Source organism: Camelina sativa, chromosome 17, assembly GCF_030686135.1.
Source record: "Camelina sativa cultivar CO46 ecotype springtype chromosome 17, ASM3068613v1".
NCBI lineage: Eukaryota > Viridiplantae > Streptophyta > Magnoliopsida > Brassicales > Brassicaceae > Camelina > Camelina sativa.
Window position 1 is genome coordinate 16,727,477 of NC_141896.1, and position 16,922 is coordinate 16,744,398.

Genomic DNA, 16,922 nt, shown 5'->3' on the forward strand with positions numbered 1-16,922 from the left:
AGTCGAAGCTTTTCTCAGTCATATTTAGATTATTAATTAATAAATAAAATACTAATTTATGTGGAATTAGAAATTATTATTTTGCTAAGAATATTAATTTAATTATATTTGATTTGATTGAAGTATTGAACTCAATAATATTTTTGTTTTGTGAAAAAAAATAAAAAATACAAACAATGTTAATCTACAAGTTATATTTAAAATAATATAAGTAAAGTGAAACAAAAAATAAATATTAAAAGAGAGAAATGAGAAAGAAAGAAAAAAGTAAGGTAAAATAAGATAAAAGGGGTATGTAAGTTATTTTATATAATAAAAAATATTAATAGCAAAATGTAGGTGTAAGTGTTAGTATTAGTTTGTAGAAAAGTAGGTGTCGATGCAATATTCTCGTCTATTTACGCCGACCTAATTTTTTTAATCACGGCCACTTTAGATTGCTGACGTGGCATATTATCTTAGCTCGTTCAATTAAATCGACGATGTATAGACATTTTCTCATTCTTGATTTAGTTGCATTAATGATTTTGTTTAATACATCTTTTCTATACAACTAGATAAGGCTCGCGTTATTACATGGGTAAAAATAAAAAAAATTATTAAGAATAATAATTAAGTAGTAATATACATGTTTTTAGATTTTATCTTGTAACATTTTAATATTGAATATAAACCTCTCATACATCATTTTAATACTCCCTTAGTTCCATTGTATAAGAGTTTTAAGGTTTTTTTGCTCTATTTATAATATTTTCACAAATTTCTATGCACAAATTTTATTAATATAACAATTTATGACTATTTGATCTATACAGTATATTTTTCTATTGGTTGAAGTTTTTTTTTTTGAAAAATAAATAAAAATGTTGAAGTTTTATAAATGACACAATATTTATTGTTTATTAATCTTTATGTTTTTACCCAAAAACTCTTATAGGACAGAGAGTACGATTTAAATATTTATATCATCATAATAAACCATATTTTAAGTTTAATTACACATTTCATCTTAATGCATAGAGCTAAATATTTTATACCAAACAAAATTAGTACATCATATCAAAACTATATCTTAGTAAGAATTGAAAATACAAATAAAAATTAACAAAATATAATTTGCAAAAAAACTGAATCAACATTATTTAAGATATATTTGTTATGTTGTTATCTCATAAGTGCTAATTTTATCTCATGTCATAATCAATTTTAACTAAGTGAAATTTATAAAATAAAAACATATATAAAGATATGAGACATTCTCATCAAATAATTGAAGATTCATTCTTACAACTTATAATTTATTTCAAATTATCTTATGTTGTAACATATGCATTACAAAAATACATGTGTTGAGATTATAAAATCAAACTTATAAAACAATTACTAATATTCTTAAATGAATTTTTTAAAATGGTACATACTAATATTTAAAAAATCTTAATCTAAAATAAATTTCATCGTTAGACATGCAATTTAATTATCACATTTAACTATCTATTTCATCGTAAAACCATAATTCACTTCTTCATTGATTAGAGTTAAAATTTTAATAACAAAAATAATATTAGCATCATATGAGATAATATGTATATTGGTTAGTATTTTAAATCTAGCAGTAAAAAAAATTAGTTAACATCCACAAAATTTTAGGGAATCCAAAAATATCATAAATATTATACTTTTATATGTCATAATTTCAGAAATAATACCTTTGTCAATTTTTGTCAGTTAACCAAAAATTCATTCCAACAAACTTTTTTTTTTTTTTTTTTTCAGGTTTCTCATATTACTGCATGAATTAAAATCTTGAAAATAAAACATGTAAAACTATACTAATACACATCATGCAATGATTTTTTTTTTTAAGTTCATTATTCTTTCAAGGTTTTGTGTACTTACTTACAATAAAAATTTATATTACAACGATAAATACAATTTATATCTAATTAAAATTATGTCAAATAACTTATGTAATTCTTTTTAACTTTGTTATTCATTGATTAATATTCATGCTTAATACATTAAATTTTTACTTACACATGTCAAATTTTATTGAGAACACACGTTTATAAAAAAAAAATTGATATGTGTCAACATCTAATCAATATATTTGACACATGTCAGGATCTTGTTAATAAGTAAATTTGACATCAAGCTTTATATAATAAGATACACTAGTCTACATCTGAAAATTTTGAATAATATGGTTTTCAGTTCATTGCTTGATCCATTGGAGAGGAAAGTGTTAGTATTACACTTTACGCTAAAATTCTCTTTTTCCACGGATAAAGCTTAAATAAAACTCAAAAACAATAAGCACAAGCACTAAGCTATATTAGGTAGTACTAAAACGCTCGTTGCCGGGATGACGTATTCTCTTCAGGAAGATTGAGTATTTGCTGAATCTGGTAATGAGCCTGCATATTTATCGCATGATACAAACAACCATTAGGATAATCACTACCCGAACGGTAACTAGGCAGAGGGTTTCTAGTCAAATCCTAACCTCATAAGACAAATGAACTACTATTACTAAGCAAGATAAGAACTTGAACTTACCAGTTTGATGCGACCTTTGATCTGCGTAATAACAGCAGTAAACTCTCCTAGTTGCCTGCCAAAACAAAAACCACCATTTATATATAGTAATCCACACTAAAGTGCATCATATACGATAATACAACCATGTTTTTCCTTGGATTCACCCACAAGCAAACAGCAATATAAGGCAACATTCAGAACTTTGACAACTTTAAAACAAGCAAGCAGCATTTGGAGAAAGCAAAGGTTTATCATACTTTTTAATTCTTTCCTCCCTTTGTGAAATATGCTCAAGAGCTTCTTGCCTGGTGAGTTCCACATAAAAGCCGAGTCCTATATCCATGAATATGTGCCGAGTATCTGGCCTGAACTCAAACACACACACCCAAATCAATTGTAAACAAAAATCAGAAAGCAAACCTGGTAGAACTTATCTCAGATTTTAATCCGCAGTAATCTCAACATTTTATGCTCAGCTCAATAAAACATAACTAGCATCTAACATATACAAACACAGTGAAAGTTCACTACTTATAAAGTTTATTGAAGGCAGGAGAGTTTGTGCTCTTTCGAAAATACATTAAGCTGCACATGGAGACTGTGTATGACATTTCACAGATAATGAGTTGACTAATAATATTAAACGAAAGAATCAAGAGCTATCAGTGACGTACACTTCAGCTTGCATGTAAACTTCTGAACCGAGGTTGACCATTGTTTTGAGACTATTCACATCATTTTTCTCCAGAGTTTCTAGGTTATTCCGCAAGTCAGAGCTAAAGTGGGAGTAACACCGTTAAGGAAACTAAGAATATCTAACCGAATTAGAGCTCACTGGAACAGCAAAGTATAGTTAACGAAAAACACCAACTCTAGATTTCAAAAACACAAAACCCCAAGTTAAAAAAACTGATTGGTAACTGAATCCGGTCATCTTTGATGGAGATACGATATGAAAGAAACTAACAAAACATTAAGAATCAGCTTAACGAGATGCACAATCCAAGAAGCAAGAGTCTTCCCTACACACAAAAAAAAAGGATACAGTACTTTTTGTTCTTCAAAGATCTTGTCCCTGCAAAACCAAACGATGTAATGACTATAAACCTTAAACTAAAAGACTAATAAATGAATAACATGCAAAGAAAACAAACAAATCTAATCCTACATACCGTGAAGTAGTTGCATGTACAAGCTTCTGTTTTAAACCTTTATCAATAATCTCCTCCAACAACTGCAAGTCCTTTTGGCGTCCTTCGTCCATTACTACAACACGACCAAAACACATCAAGCTTATTTATTTGAAGGACCTAGAGTCTTCAATTGTTCGTATTTCAAAATCTAGAATCACCTAAAAAATCAACAAGCCACGAGAGCATTGAAACTATATAGGAATTGCATCCTTAGAAGCATATCATCGAACAGGTGGTGAACACCCAAGAGAGAACAAAAATCACTAAAAATTCTCCTAAAAAATACGATGATCATAAATGGTTTCTAAACGAAACGCTATCAAAGAACAAGAAAGCATTCAACTTTATCGAATCCAAAGTAGATAAGCGTGTATAAAATCACAAGATTAACAAAGATTAGAGATACAGAGAAGAGCAAAGGTCCACGAAGATTCTGACTCACAAGCAAGGTGATGGAAGAGTACTACACACGAAAAGAGCAAACGAAGATGGTGCTGGTGGTGACAGCGATGTTGAACGTCGGTGATAGAGACGGCGAGTGGCGACGGTGAAGGAGAACGAAGGATATTATTTGATGGTGGTTTAACAATCCTGATCGATGGAATCCAAATTATTTAAACTATGTAAAAACCGGTTTACGATCAATTTTGGTTTTTTTACTTCCAAGTCCTTTAGAACATAATTAATTTGCAGAAAAACCCACCTAGTTTTACAAATTACTATTTTACGCCCAAGGTTTTTCCAAACACAAAACATATATGAGCAGAACTACGAACAAACTTGAGATGCTATAATCATCAAACCATGTAAATACATAGTAATCATTAATCATACATAACAAAACCTCAAAAAATGCATCAAATTTTATTGGTGAAAACAAAAAATCCAAGTGAAACCCCATTGATATACATCTTATAGAATGATCCATAAACACACAACAAATCTTTGAACAGCCTTAAACGACTACTCCGTATCAACAACCGCAATGGTTTCCATGATTGGCTGAGTTTCACCACCTCTAGAAGCTTCCATACTATAATAAACTCGGCAGCTGAAATAGAACACTGCACTCATCATCGAATCTATAAGTGTCACAAAGGAATACATCAACACCAACAGAGGACCTTCCCATAACCTCGAAGACCCATCTCCATAACTCACTTTCTTCACTCTATGATCAAACAACCCTTCCACAAACGCCAATCCTAAAGTAGACCCAAGGAACATCAGCAAACCAACCTGAATCTGCCCTTTGATCAGATCACTAGCTCTCACCAACGCTCCTATCCCTGAAACATCTTCCAAAACCGAGATCACAACCGCGGTGTTGCAGATGATGATCGCGTTGGCGAATACTACAGAGAATGCTAAACCAACTAAGATGGCTCCATAGACACTGAAGTCTGGAGAGAAGCCGAGAACAAAGAAGGAACTGCAGATTGCTACAAGAAGAACGCAGAAGAAAGTGAAACAACCAACAATCAGAACGCAAACCCAAAGGTAAGTGAACACAACTCGTTTCCACATCTTATTCAATGCAACCAAGAACTTGCTAATCTCGGCTTTTTCTCTCGAGTAAGTACAATCAACTGAGTAAACCACAGCTGCTTTAGACAAGAGAGACACAGTGATGAACAAAGGGAAACACATTGCTGACGAAACAGAGGTTTCAGCGAACTTTTGACAAGAGTGTTTGACGAAAGGCTGCAAAGGAAGACCACTTGACTTTGCTACTAAAAGAAGCTTCACTGTGAGTTTGTTCACTAACGATTGATCAACTAAAAAGTTTGGTAAAATCAAAGCAGAGACAGGACATATCAAAGCAGCAGTAGTGATCATGAAAGCACCTAGATTGTACCGGAGGATTCTAACGGATTCTCTAAGGATCTCTAATGCATTTGAAGAGTGAAACTGCTTGTGACTGTATGATTTAAGCTCTGGTTTCCGCAAAACACCTACGAGATTTGTTGTTTCCGTCTCCATTTTAAGAGAGTGAAGTGTGTTTTTCAGTTGAGTTTGAGATTACATACCATGAATCTTGATTCAGAAGCAACGAGTCGAAGCAAAGATTCGATCTTTCAGACAACCCAGAAACAAAATTGGATCTTTAGCTCAGTAAAAGAAAAAAAAAGACGAATCTTGGAAACGGGATCTCGATGATGTTTTCTACGTTCCTACAAAAATTTTGTAATAGAGAATGGTTTCTCTAAAAGAAGAAAAAAAAAAATGAAAGATTACTAATTTTGTCGGTGGCAGAACTGAACGTGCTTTTGTCCCCTCCAGTGTAGATAATCCAACGGAGATGTAATCAATCTTCTTCTTCTTCATCACGAAGTAGAAGCTAAACCGCTAATTCAACAAGAATCCGAAAAACACTGAAACGTAAACCCGGTTTGGAAATTATTGATTTGATTTGATCAATTGAGTTAGGCCCAATAATAGCTCTTAAATGGGCTTTTTGAGAGAGAGAGAGAGAGAGTTTTTCCGGTGAAAGTAGGATGAAGTTTTGAGTTAGAGTGGAAGTGACACGCCGTTGACCACTAAAGACGGGAGCTTTTGAGAGATACAATGGAGCTGAATCTTCAAGAGAGTGAAAGGAGATCAATTCGATGCATTGTGAAGCTTGGTTTGTCTTTTGATCCCAATTGCTTCAACGATTCTTACATCGTATTTGTAGTTGTTTGTCTTATGGGTTTGATTCTGATTTGATTTTTCCAATGATGAAGGAATCTAAAGATCTCTCTTTTATTACTATCCCATCAGTCTTACTTTTGTAGACTTTGTAACAGAAAAATGTCTTTAAATGATTTGATAGGAGGTGCGGCGATTACTTGCAAGAACGAGCTGGAGAAGATTCACGATGAGAATCTGGAGATCGTGGCGTGTCAGTTACGTCAGGCTATGATGGAAGGTTCAGCTCCGAGCAAGGTTATTGGAATGGATTGGAGCAAGAGACCTGGAAGCTCTGAGATTGCTTGTGATGTGGATGTTTTAGGGGATCAGGAATCTTCTGAGTTTAGCAAATTTGTTGTGGTTCATGGCGCAGGTTAGTTGTTTACTTGTTAGACATTGGTTCATCTCTGCGTGTCTCTTGTAACGAAGGATCAACATCTTTGATTAGTTCCTTACATATATCATTGACCTTCCTGCTTGTGTTGTTGAGCTGTTATTTCGTTTTTCGGGTTTTATTATGTGTTGTTTTTGACCTGTGTCATTAGGTTCATTTGGGCACTTTCAGGCCAGTAGATCCGGAGTTCATAAAGGAGGGCTAGAGAAACCTATCGTCAAAGCTGGTTTCGTCGCTACTCGTATATCTGTGAGACTCTCTGCCAAAGCTAATGCTCTTACTTGAGCTAGTCTTGTGTTGTTCTGATAGTTACTCTTTCCACTCCTTTGCAGGTCACCAATCTTAATCTTGAAATTGTACGAGCACTTGCCCGAGGTACCTCTAAAGTTTATTCTCTAATTCTCCTCTGGATTTATGTTTGCTGAGAGGAAAAGATGAATTTTGAAGCTAAAGTTTATGCTTTCTTCCAGAGGGGATTCCTACTATCGGCATGTCTCCATTTGCATGTGGTTGGTCAACCTCCAAAAGAGATGTAAGAACCAACTGAACTTCTTTACCTTTATCTATTACCTGATCTGAATTCTGAAGCTTGGTTTATTCAATTATAATGAGACTGCTATTTGAATTAGGTGGCTTCTGCGGATCTATCAGTCGTAGCTAAAACAATAGATTCAGGATTTGTCCCTGTAAGTTTTGAATCCCACCAGTGGCATTAGGTAGATGTTTCCTAAAGTCATTCGACCATAATTTTGGCTGTCCTGGCCAGGTTCTCCATGGAGATGCAGTGCTAGACAATATACTGGTAATATGCTCTCCGGGGATACCAAATATCGTCTAGGTTCTTGTCCTTTTAAAATTTGAACTGCTGAAAATTCTTGTCCGGAACAGGGCTGCACCATATTGAGTGGTGATGTTATCATCCGTCATCTTGCAGATCATTTGAAGCCAGAATACGTTGTCTTCCTTGTATCCTTTTCATATTATAAAATGCAAATTTGCTTTTCTTAATTTGTGTTCTCTCTCCCCATTCCTATATATTCTTAACTTCTTACAAAGACAGACGTACTAGGTGTCTACGATCGACCACCTTCAGAGCCTGACGCTGTGCTCTTGAAAGAGATCTGTTAGTCCAAAACTTCACTGTTCTTTTTAAATGGTTTTGAAACACTTGGCCTAATCTAACAGTTCATGCAGCTGTTGGACAAGATGGAAGCTGGAAGGTTGTGAATCCCGTATTGGAACACACAGGTAAAAGACAGAGAACCAATATTGTAAAACTGTGCAATAAAGTCTGAGGTTTTAGTTGAAACTTGTCTAAATTTTGGAATGAAACAGTTGACTACTCTGTTGTCGCCCACGATACAACCGGTGGAATGGAAACAAAGATATCAGAAGCTGCTATGATTGCAAAACTTGGAATTGATGTCTACATTGTGAAGGTATAGAAAAGACATCTTTTGCCTTTAACTAAATTATCTCTCTTAGACAAAGATGGAGCTTTAAACCACGATTAAGCTTTCTCTATATATCTCCTAAACAGGCTGCCACCGCACATTCACAGAGAGCGCTCAGCGGCGATTTGAGAGACAATGTTCCTGCAGATTGGTTCGGCACTATAATAAGATTCTCAAAGTAGCAATATCTCCGACACAACAAATACTACTAATCCCAGCTTTTCAAGAAAGAAAACATTTGACCTTTTTTCTTGGTAATGGTGTTTTTTGTGTGTTTCTATTACCATACTTCGTGCATGGACGACAAATATCTTATACTATTGTAATGTCAAAGCAATTAACGAAATTCGTAATCTTTGGGAACTTACTCTGATTTTATAAGTAATCGAACTCTCTTCCTACATTAAAATTGCAAATAAAATGTATTTAACTCTCCTCGTGCACAGATTAAGATGACCACAAACTAAGTTCATGGGAAAGGACCAAGAATTAACGGGTTCAGTTACAGCAACAAAGACGTAGTGAAACTGTTACTGACCAATTAGAGGACAGACTGCAGAGAGATAAACAAGTATTGCGTAACAAAACTTAAGAGAACAAACATAACCCAAAAAAAACGTAGAAGGGGTTTAAGAATAACATCTGATAGAGGAAACTTTCAATGTTTCAACACAAACTTTTCAACAATCCAAAACCAATAGATAGTGGTTGTCTTGAAACAAGAAACACACACATGGTCTAAATTAGGAAAAAGAAAAAAAAAAAACATCCTTTTGTTCTTATAACACTGACATTTGTATGTCAAACTGGTAATAATATAATCCTCCTCAGTGAAAAGAGAATGATACTTTGTTTACTTGCCACCACCAACTTCCTTGACGGCACAGATCTGCTCCTCTCCCATGGAAGACATGACAGACACCACAACATCCTTACCCTCCTCAAATCCACTCCTCATCTGCATATACAAAAAAACCCCCACAATTTGTTTTTCAATATCACAAATCCAAAAGCGAACGAACACAGGTCATGTGTGAGAGAGAGAGCAAGGATGAAAAGAAAATAACCTGAGCGGCAAGAGCATCATCGGTGGGAAGCTTGAGGTCATCCTTAGTGCCACCACTGTCGGTCAAAAGGCTAACCTGTAATGCAAACAAACACAAAATTTTAAAATAAGCCTAGGGTGAAAACAAAGCTGGAGTGATATAGTGAGTAAGAAGAACATACAAAGCCATCCTCAGAGATATCAATCAACTGGTAATCAACACGGTTCACATGGGGAACCTGACCAACAACAAAAAAACAAATCTTGAATCAGATCATACATAGAGATATTATGAATCATGCATAAAGAGATTTGTGAGAGTCTGCTTACATCACAATTGTGGGAAGAGGGGACAATATCTTCAAGCTTCTTAGCGTTGAAGATATCAATAGCAACAAAGTGACATTTGGCGTGACCGTGCTTGCCAGTCTTGGATGTCGAAACTTCAACAACCTATATACATCATACATCGAATCAAAACCTTGTTCTCCATGACTATCTTAAATCAAATCAATCACAATCACAAAAAAGCGTATGTTGCTATATTCTGATTTCAATCATTTCCGCAAACATAACACAAATCTACAGAACCATCACCATAATAAACGAAACAAAACAGGATATAAGAAGATTCATCATATCATATTCATCTAAGCGATCTGATTTAACCAGCAACAGAAAGATAAAAAAAAAAAAGCAACAAAATCATTTTCAAAACGGAAGATATAACAAAATCAACGAAGATCTAGAAACAGATAAGAGAGATCGGATGGAGGAAAACGAGAAAAAGGACCTTGCAGGGACGGCCTTTGATGACGATGTGACCACCTTTACGGATGTTACCAGCTTGCTGAGGGTAGGTCTTGGAGGCTCCGGATTCGCTGGACTCGAAGTGGTGCTCGTCGTCAGACATGTTTTCTTTCACGGATTGAGGAACAAACAGAGAGAGTTTCGTAGAAGAGAAGGAGATTATGAGACGATGAGAAGAATGAGAAAAAACCTAAAAAGGAGAAGTCAGCCAAAGTGATGTCGATTTTTTTATATAGAGGCAGAGAGGAAGGGAGACCTTTCTAGGGTTACTGTGTTATTATCCTCTTTCTCAGCCGTTCGATTTGAATATTCTCAACCGTTCAGATTTACTCTAATATTTATCCCTTTCTTTCTTCTTTCTGTTGCATCGCGTGCTTTCCACGCGGCCCCACTTTAGCTTGCGGCGTCTAATTTCTCATTTTATTCTTTTTTCTTTTCTTTAAAAAAAAAAAAAACAACTTTTATTTTTGCTCTAAAGATCAGATTTAAAACATAAGATTGGATCCCTAGCTAGGCGCTAGTTGGACGGAAGTAAAGATCTAGCGCCTATAAAGAAAATCAAATATTAAATAAAGATTAATTAGAGACTAATTTTAAGGTTATTTATTAAATTAATAATAAAATAAAAATATATAGTTCTAAATATATGTATAATTTTATTTATGATAAAAGGAAAAATATTAAATAAAATATAAAATTATAATATTGTTTTTAAAATTTTAGTAAACACATAAAAACGTAATTTTAAAAGAAAATTTCATGATTTTCATTAAAAGTTTGTACATTAGTTATTATAAAACATCATTAACTATTCATTTAAATGTCTAAATAAAAAAAATATTTGATTTATATTTAGCTCCAAAAATAATAGATATACACAAAATTAAGCGGAAAGTAATCAGATTAAATAGATTAAAATCAAATTAGTTAGGTATAAACAAATAATCGATGCTAGGCGGGGATTAATCATTAATCGAGGCAAATATGGTGGACTTAGCGATTTTACGGGCGTAATCGGTGCTAGTGGATTTTTAAAACAGGAGGTTAGATTAGACTTTTAATTTGTGTTTTGTGAATTAAATAAAATTAAAAGTTGTGTTTTGTGAATTAAATAAAATTCTGCTCACTTCTCATTTTAGTTAACTTTTGTATATTTATGTGGATCTTCACTGCAAAACGAAATGCTATTTGAGTATCTCGGAAAACTGAATTAAATACTCCATCTACTTCATAAAGAATGTCATTTTGATAAATTTCATACAAATTAAAAAATAAAAAATGATTTATACATGTTGCTCTTATTTAATAAGTAGTTAATGATCTAAAATTAATGATAATAGGTTTGAGTTTAGGAATAAAAAAGAAAATTTAGCATTCAAACAGAAATATAAAATGATATATTTTTTTTAAACAAATTAAATTTCTCTAAAATGACTCTGAAGACATATGTTTAGATACACGAGGAGAAGAAAAGAGTTAATAGATATGAGCATGACAAAGTTGTCCATCTTTGGACTTGAGATGACACAACGATGTATATATATCATATACTCAGGACTGCATATACTGATATACATATATATATCATATACTGATATACATATATATATATCATATACTGATATACATATATATATATATATCTTCCAAGAATGTTGATATACATCCCACTCTCTTGCACCAACTTCAGCCAAAAACGAAAGTATCTAAGACTTTGATCATCTCATCCAAACCAGCAAAAGATAACCTCACCTAATTACTAGCATCCATATTCCATATGCAAAATGTGAACTTAGAAACTGAGTAGCTCGAGAAACACAACTTTGTAGAGGACAAGAAAAGACGTAGAGAAAAAAAAAACAAAAAAAAAAACGTAGAGACTTGTAATATATATACCATGCTAACAAATCTAAAGCTACTAATAAAAAAACAAAATATAAAGCTTTAACATGTGAAATATGACCATGAATTTTTGGTTCAAGTTGTTGAGATGAGTTAATAGTGGCTTGCCTCTTGCAATTAGAATATACAATGGATGTTACAACATCATCATGTCTTTCAATCGTATCAGCAGTTTCAACATTCAAATGAATCAAATCGTACCTAATAAACCAATTCAAGAACTGAATCATCGTACCCAAGATTCATATTCTAATCAAACACACAAGAATTCCATACTTTATCACTCAAATATTCAATGGTATACAACTAAACTAATGATAAAAATTCTCAAAATTCTCTGTAATCTCTGAAGACCGATGTTATCACTCAAAATAATGATACCATCAGCCTTTGATTGCAATTCTAGACTTAGCAAATATCTTTCCACATTGTGAAATCTCAGATATTGCATGTATGTATAATAATAATCGCACAACAAGCATTAATGCACGGTATTGATTTTTTTGAAAACTTCCATGTCCATCTTGGATCGAAGGAGTTACCTAGTTGCTACAAGAAAATGGGCTAAGTGGGCCTGATTATTTACAGCCCATTAGATTTTAAAACACACTATAGAAATTTGTATATAGTTGTGTTAGTATTGAATTATTAGCACATTATTTAAGAGACTGATGTAATGCATTTGATTATGAACATGATTCTGCTTTCTTAGAAAACCAAAAAATTTCATAACTTCAATATGACGTCTGTTTGAGGCTTTATAAATATGTACTAGTTTTTAATGCTAAATATCATATTTCATCTTACTTTCGAGTTTGAAAGGCATGCCATGAGCTAAATAAATAGCGACCGGAATATTCCTCTTCATCCTTCTACAAATTTAAAAGAGGCATGGAATAATAAGAGGTTTTTAGCTTTCAAACTAGCAACTTATACATGACTTTTCGGAAAATGTATAGGCTGTGTGAACGTATTACTCTACTACGCTCTGAGCATTCTACTATACTTTTACAAAAGTTACATTTTACCTTCATTTATGGCATCTAATATATTTTCCTCAAGAATGTTATTGAATTTTTTTTTTTTTGGTTAATCCATATATGCTACTTATATCTATATGACGTTATAACTTGTTTTTGTTCTATATGATATACCAAAATTTTGAACTGATTTGCAAAATAATCTCAGTAAAAAAAATCATAATTAAATAGGTGGAAATTATGATGATACGATTTAACCAAAATGCCATTTTGTCATTATTTTGTTAAGTAGATAAAATTAGTGCAAAATCGTGTAAAATAGAAGTCATCTGTCAAATGATTACTAATGTATAGAGAACATGGTGACATTTTGACCCCAAAGAAAAAGAGAATTGGATGACATCAGTTAAAAAATTGTGTTTTCATATTAAAATAACATGCTATTAAAAATAAATAAATCATTTGGAGGAGACATTGTAATACTTCCCCCATTTTTTTTTTTTTTGGCAAATAATTTCTTATAATCATGTAGCAGATAATTTTTGGAAATCTTAATTCTTTTTTGTTTAGAACTCTTTGTAACATCAAAGCCTAAATATCAGTGCGTTCACTTAAAACCTGTCACGTGTCAGGAGTCTACTCAGGACTAAAAAGAATGCTTTTTTTTTTTTTTTGTTTTTATGGGGATAGTGGCAGTTAATGTAATAATTTCAACAAAACAGTCTTTTTAAAAATTGAATAATTTATTTGAGTAAAAAAGAGATGATGATCAAAACCAATCAGGGACGACCAGAAGCAAAGTTTCTCAAACAATAGTTAATTTTGAAGTCGTAATTATTTACAAAGGTCAGGGGTCCTTATTACCTAAAAACCTCAAAGTTGGCTTACATGTGGGGGCCAATGGCTTTTAAATCTAACTAACTTTTTAAAAACAATTTATGCTTAATTTAGAAACTAATATTGTATTTATTTGGTTGTAATATGTCTTTTTCATATATATAAAAAAAAAGAATAGCAAGCTTCTCATCTTACAATTTTTAAGTTTGCTAATAATTATCTAAAATAAGCTTATTTGCTTTGGGTAGAAAGAAAACAACCTACTGTAGTTTTTTTTTTGTTATTGTTGAACATAGTTTATAAAACTTAAATAGCCAAACACTAATAAATGGGAACATGAACCAACAAAAAGACTAAGAGATATAGCAGAAACAAATCCACAAATAAATAGGCAAACTTAATTTTTTTCTACAATATCTCTTGATTTTTTTTTTCAATGTTCACCATATTGGTGTTTGATTCTTTAGAACACTCACATTTATGTAAACCAATTATCAATATATTCTAAGTTAATGTTTGCATTCAAATATACATATATTATAATAAAATTGTATTATTGGATTTAGATATTTTGTTGTTCTTTTTGTTTAGGTAAACAGAAATTTAGTTGTTTGATACTTAGAATCTCGAAAGAAGTAGAAATCTTACATAAAAAAAAAATTATAGAGAAACAAATAATTGTAAGAGTTTACTTAAGCATAACACTCATTGTGACTGAAAAAAAATAATATCACTCACTAAAAAATTATTTATTGCTGTTGAAAATGATTTCTTAATTTAATAAGAAAACGTACTTTAAACTTGGGAAAAAATCCATACAAAATTATTTCAAGAAAACAACATTTTTGTAGGTTCCTAATTACTGTTGACATTGAAAGTTTTGATTGATTGTAGTAGTAAAACTCAAAAAAGAAAATTAGAACATTTCTTATAAATGAAATTAATACAACTAAAGTAAAATGTGTTTTTGCATTGTTGACATCTAAACATTTTTAAGAATAAACATGTGTACAGATTTTGACTTCAATCAAAACCAATTCAAAAAGTAATGTTAAAGTATGAGTTTAACACTATTGGTTGAACTATCATTTTTTTTTGTGAATCTCGACACCATACTCCAGGCTTTGGGTGGCCATGTTTTTTTTTTTTTTTTTTTCCATCTGGCTTTGGGTGGCCACAACTGATCGATCTTGCTCTTTTCATCTTTGTTAGTGTTTCTCGAAGAGATCTAGAGAACACCAAAGTTATTAGGAATCTTGAAACCCGAAAAAGTCCTTGCTTCTGTGGGAGGTGATTCCAAAAAGTTTTGGTCTTTTGTGCATTCGGTGAAGTTTTATAGGATTGGTGAATTGAAGCGCCAAGAATTTGTTGGAGTAATCAAGGAATTGGGACTAGTGAAGCTTTATAAAAACATATTATGACCAATATATTCAAACTTTAGCGGTAAAGTAATGAATAGTGGTACATTTAGAGATAATAAAATGATATAATAAAAGATGACAAAAACAAAATGATATGATAAAAGATGACTGTGCATGGTGACATAAAAATTGTATTTTGATATATAATATGAAAATAAATTAGAAAATAAGGAAATAATAATAACTTACAGTAATTTGTGATTCTGTTTTTCTTGAAATCTTTTTTTTTTTGTCAAAAATTTATCTTGAAATCAATTAAATAATTATGAAGAGGATGTGTATACGATTTATTTTTCATCCAAAGGAGTAAAAAATTCTAGTTATATCATTTTTATTTTAAACAATTATAATATACAAATACCTACAAATTCATACAAGTTTTAAAATCTATAGATTTCATAATTATTTTTATCTGACATATTAAAGTATGATTTATTACATAAGACATAATGATTTTTAAAATAAATAATATAATATCTAATACTCCTAAAATTGATTTTAGTGATGTGCACATAATTGATCTTATGTATTCAAAATTTCATATTGTCAAATACCTTATTTACTTATAGTGGCATATTTACTAAAATTTTAAACTATAAAGCAACCACTTAATGCATATGGTAATATATGGTCTCATTATATTATTTTGTATTTGAGTCAACTTGTACGCGCGTATATATGAAATTTTACATAACACAAATAACATATATACGCGCGTACAAGTTGTATTAGTTTATGTACGTGAAGTTATTTCAACAATGTATATTTTACATCATGACTTGAATGTCATTATAAGACATAATTTTGTGAATTTGGTTTTTAGAAAGCCAGTTATAATATTATGAATAATTTAATATATTCTTATACTTTTTATTTTAATATACTTGTTTTTTTGTAATTCTTTCACATTATAGTGACATATTATTGACATTGCTATAACAAACCAATTTAGAGTGTTTATAGTTTCTAACTTTTATATCAAGTTTCAATATTTTAAAAATATTTCAAAATAAACAATTTAAAGTTTATTATATTATATAAAATTATATAATTCAACAAAAAAGTATGAAATTGAATTTAAATATTCAAATTTTGACCTGTTACTCAGTAAATTTTTTTAGTTCAATAGATATTATTTTTCAAGAATAATATTACTAAAACTTGAATATTTATAGATTGAATTATTTATATTTGTTTTTAAAAATTTAACTTATGGTATATCCGGAAATAAAACTATTTTTTAATTATAAAAAATAATATAATAATTTATTTGTTTCACAAAATAGACTCATATATATAAATGAGAGGTGAATTATAATGATAATTAACAAATTAATATGTTAGGTTAGATATCAAAATATTTTATTTGATGAATAATTTAATAAAAAAAATTAATATGGTAAGTTAGATGATATCAAATTATTCTTTAGAATATTCTCTTTCAGATTTTTGGAAACAATAAATCCAGACTATACAAATAATATAAAAATTAATTTATAACCTATTTGTAACTAACTTATTAAAATTATATAGTCTACAAAACAATATTGTATACTTCCGTTTTATTATATAGGGGATAGTTACGTACTTATTGCAATTTTAAACTATAAACCAACCACCTAATGCATACACTAGTTTACAGTTTCACTATATTATTTTGTATTGAGTCAAT

General features: G+C 31.1%; 4 protein-coding genes across 4 annotated transcripts; 1 reads left to right on the forward strand and 3 right to left on the reverse strand.

Annotated features, from left to right (window-relative positions):
* Positions 1 to 2,192: 2,192 nt before the first annotated feature.
* LOC104756876 (uncharacterized) lies at positions 2,193 to 4,328 on the reverse strand. The gene is made up of 7 exons (XM_010479532.3): positions 4,177 to 4,328; positions 3,714 to 3,807; positions 3,587 to 3,616; positions 3,216 to 3,317; positions 2,799 to 2,906; positions 2,560 to 2,614; positions 2,193 to 2,417 (listed from the first exon to the last, which is right to left on the reverse strand). Exons 2-7 carry the CDS (start codon positions 3,803 to 3,805, stop codon positions 2,346 to 2,348), a joined length of 459 nt encoding a protein of 152 aa, XP_010477834.1. The 5' UTR covers positions 3,806 to 3,807; positions 4,177 to 4,328; the 3' UTR covers positions 2,193 to 2,345.
* A 175-nt stretch (positions 4,329 to 4,503) lies between these two features.
* On the reverse strand, positions 4,504 to 5,953 carry LOC104756877 (uncharacterized). Its single transcript, XM_010479533.3, has one exon. It carries the CDS (start codon positions 5,715 to 5,717, stop codon positions 4,698 to 4,700), a length of 1,020 nt encoding a protein of 339 aa, XP_010477835.1. The 5' UTR covers positions 5,718 to 5,953; the 3' UTR covers positions 4,504 to 4,697.
* Positions 5,954 to 6,038: 85 nt separating this feature from the next.
* On the forward strand, positions 6,039 to 8,620 carry LOC104756878 (isopentenyl phosphate kinase). The gene is made up of 12 exons (XM_010479534.3): positions 6,039 to 6,360; positions 6,550 to 6,780; positions 6,953 to 7,050; positions 7,134 to 7,176; positions 7,272 to 7,333; positions 7,431 to 7,487; positions 7,568 to 7,603; positions 7,690 to 7,767; positions 7,858 to 7,924; positions 7,996 to 8,049; positions 8,137 to 8,240; positions 8,342 to 8,620. Exons 1-12 carry the CDS (start codon positions 6,303 to 6,305, stop codon positions 8,435 to 8,437), a joined length of 984 nt encoding a protein of 327 aa, XP_010477836.1. The 5' UTR covers positions 6,039 to 6,302; the 3' UTR covers positions 8,438 to 8,620.
* A 260-nt stretch (positions 8,621 to 8,880) lies between these two features.
* Positions 8,881 to 10,311, reverse strand: LOC104756880 (eukaryotic translation initiation factor 5A-2). Its single transcript, XM_010479535.2, has 5 exons — positions 10,094 to 10,311; positions 9,631 to 9,753; positions 9,483 to 9,539; positions 9,323 to 9,397; positions 8,881 to 9,213 (listed from the first exon to the last, which is right to left on the reverse strand). Exons 1-5 carry the CDS (start codon positions 10,211 to 10,213, stop codon positions 9,109 to 9,111), a joined length of 480 nt encoding a protein of 159 aa, XP_010477837.1. The 5' UTR covers positions 10,214 to 10,311; the 3' UTR covers positions 8,881 to 9,108.
* Positions 10,312 to 16,922: the final 6,611 nt, after the last annotated feature.

What these genes read in the sequence shown, in the direction of transcription:
- LOC104756876 (XM_010479532.3), bottom strand. Translation starts at nt 3,805, where the DNA reads ATGGACGAAGGACGCCAAAAGGACTTGCAGTTGTTGGAGGAGATTATT. An exon ending in GTTTACATGCAAGCTGAAGT is followed by an intron (nt 2,907 to 3,215) that starts GTACGTCACTGA and finishes GTTTGAGTTCAG; the next exon opens with GCCAGATACTCGGCACATAT. An exon ending in AGGGAGGAAAGAATTAAAAA is followed by an intron (nt 2,615 to 2,798) that starts GTATGATAAACC and finishes TTGTTTTGGCAG; the next exon opens with GCAACTAGGAGAGTTTACTG.
- LOC104756877 (XM_010479533.3), bottom strand. Translation starts at nt 5,717, where the DNA reads ATGGAGACGGAAACAACAAATCTCGTAGGTGTTTTGCGGAAACCAGAG.
- LOC104756878 (XM_010479534.3), top strand. Translation starts at nt 6,303, where the DNA reads ATGGAGCTGAATCTTCAAGAGAGTGAAAGGAGATCAATTCGATGCATT. An exon ending in TGTACGAGCACTTGCCCGAG is followed by an intron (nt 7,177 to 7,271) that starts GTACCTCTAAAG and finishes GCTTTCTTCCAG; the next exon opens with AGGGGATTCCTACTATCGGC. An exon ending in TCCCGTATTGGAACACACAG is followed by an intron (nt 8,050 to 8,136) that starts GTAAAAGACAGA and finishes GGAATGAAACAG; the next exon opens with TTGACTACTCTGTTGTCGCC.
- LOC104756880 (XM_010479535.2), bottom strand. Translation starts at nt 10,213, where the DNA reads ATGTCTGACGACGAGCACCACTTCGAGTCCAGCGAATCCGGAGCCTCC. An exon ending in CCTCTTCCCACAATTGTGAT is followed by an intron (nt 9,540 to 9,630) that starts GTAAGCAGACTC and finishes GTTGTTGGTCAG; the next exon opens with GTTCCCCATGTGAACCGTGT. An exon ending in ATGATGCTCTTGCCGCTCAG is followed by an intron (nt 9,214 to 9,322) that starts GTTATTTTCTTT and finishes TTGTATATGCAG; the next exon opens with ATGAGGAGTGGATTTGAGGA.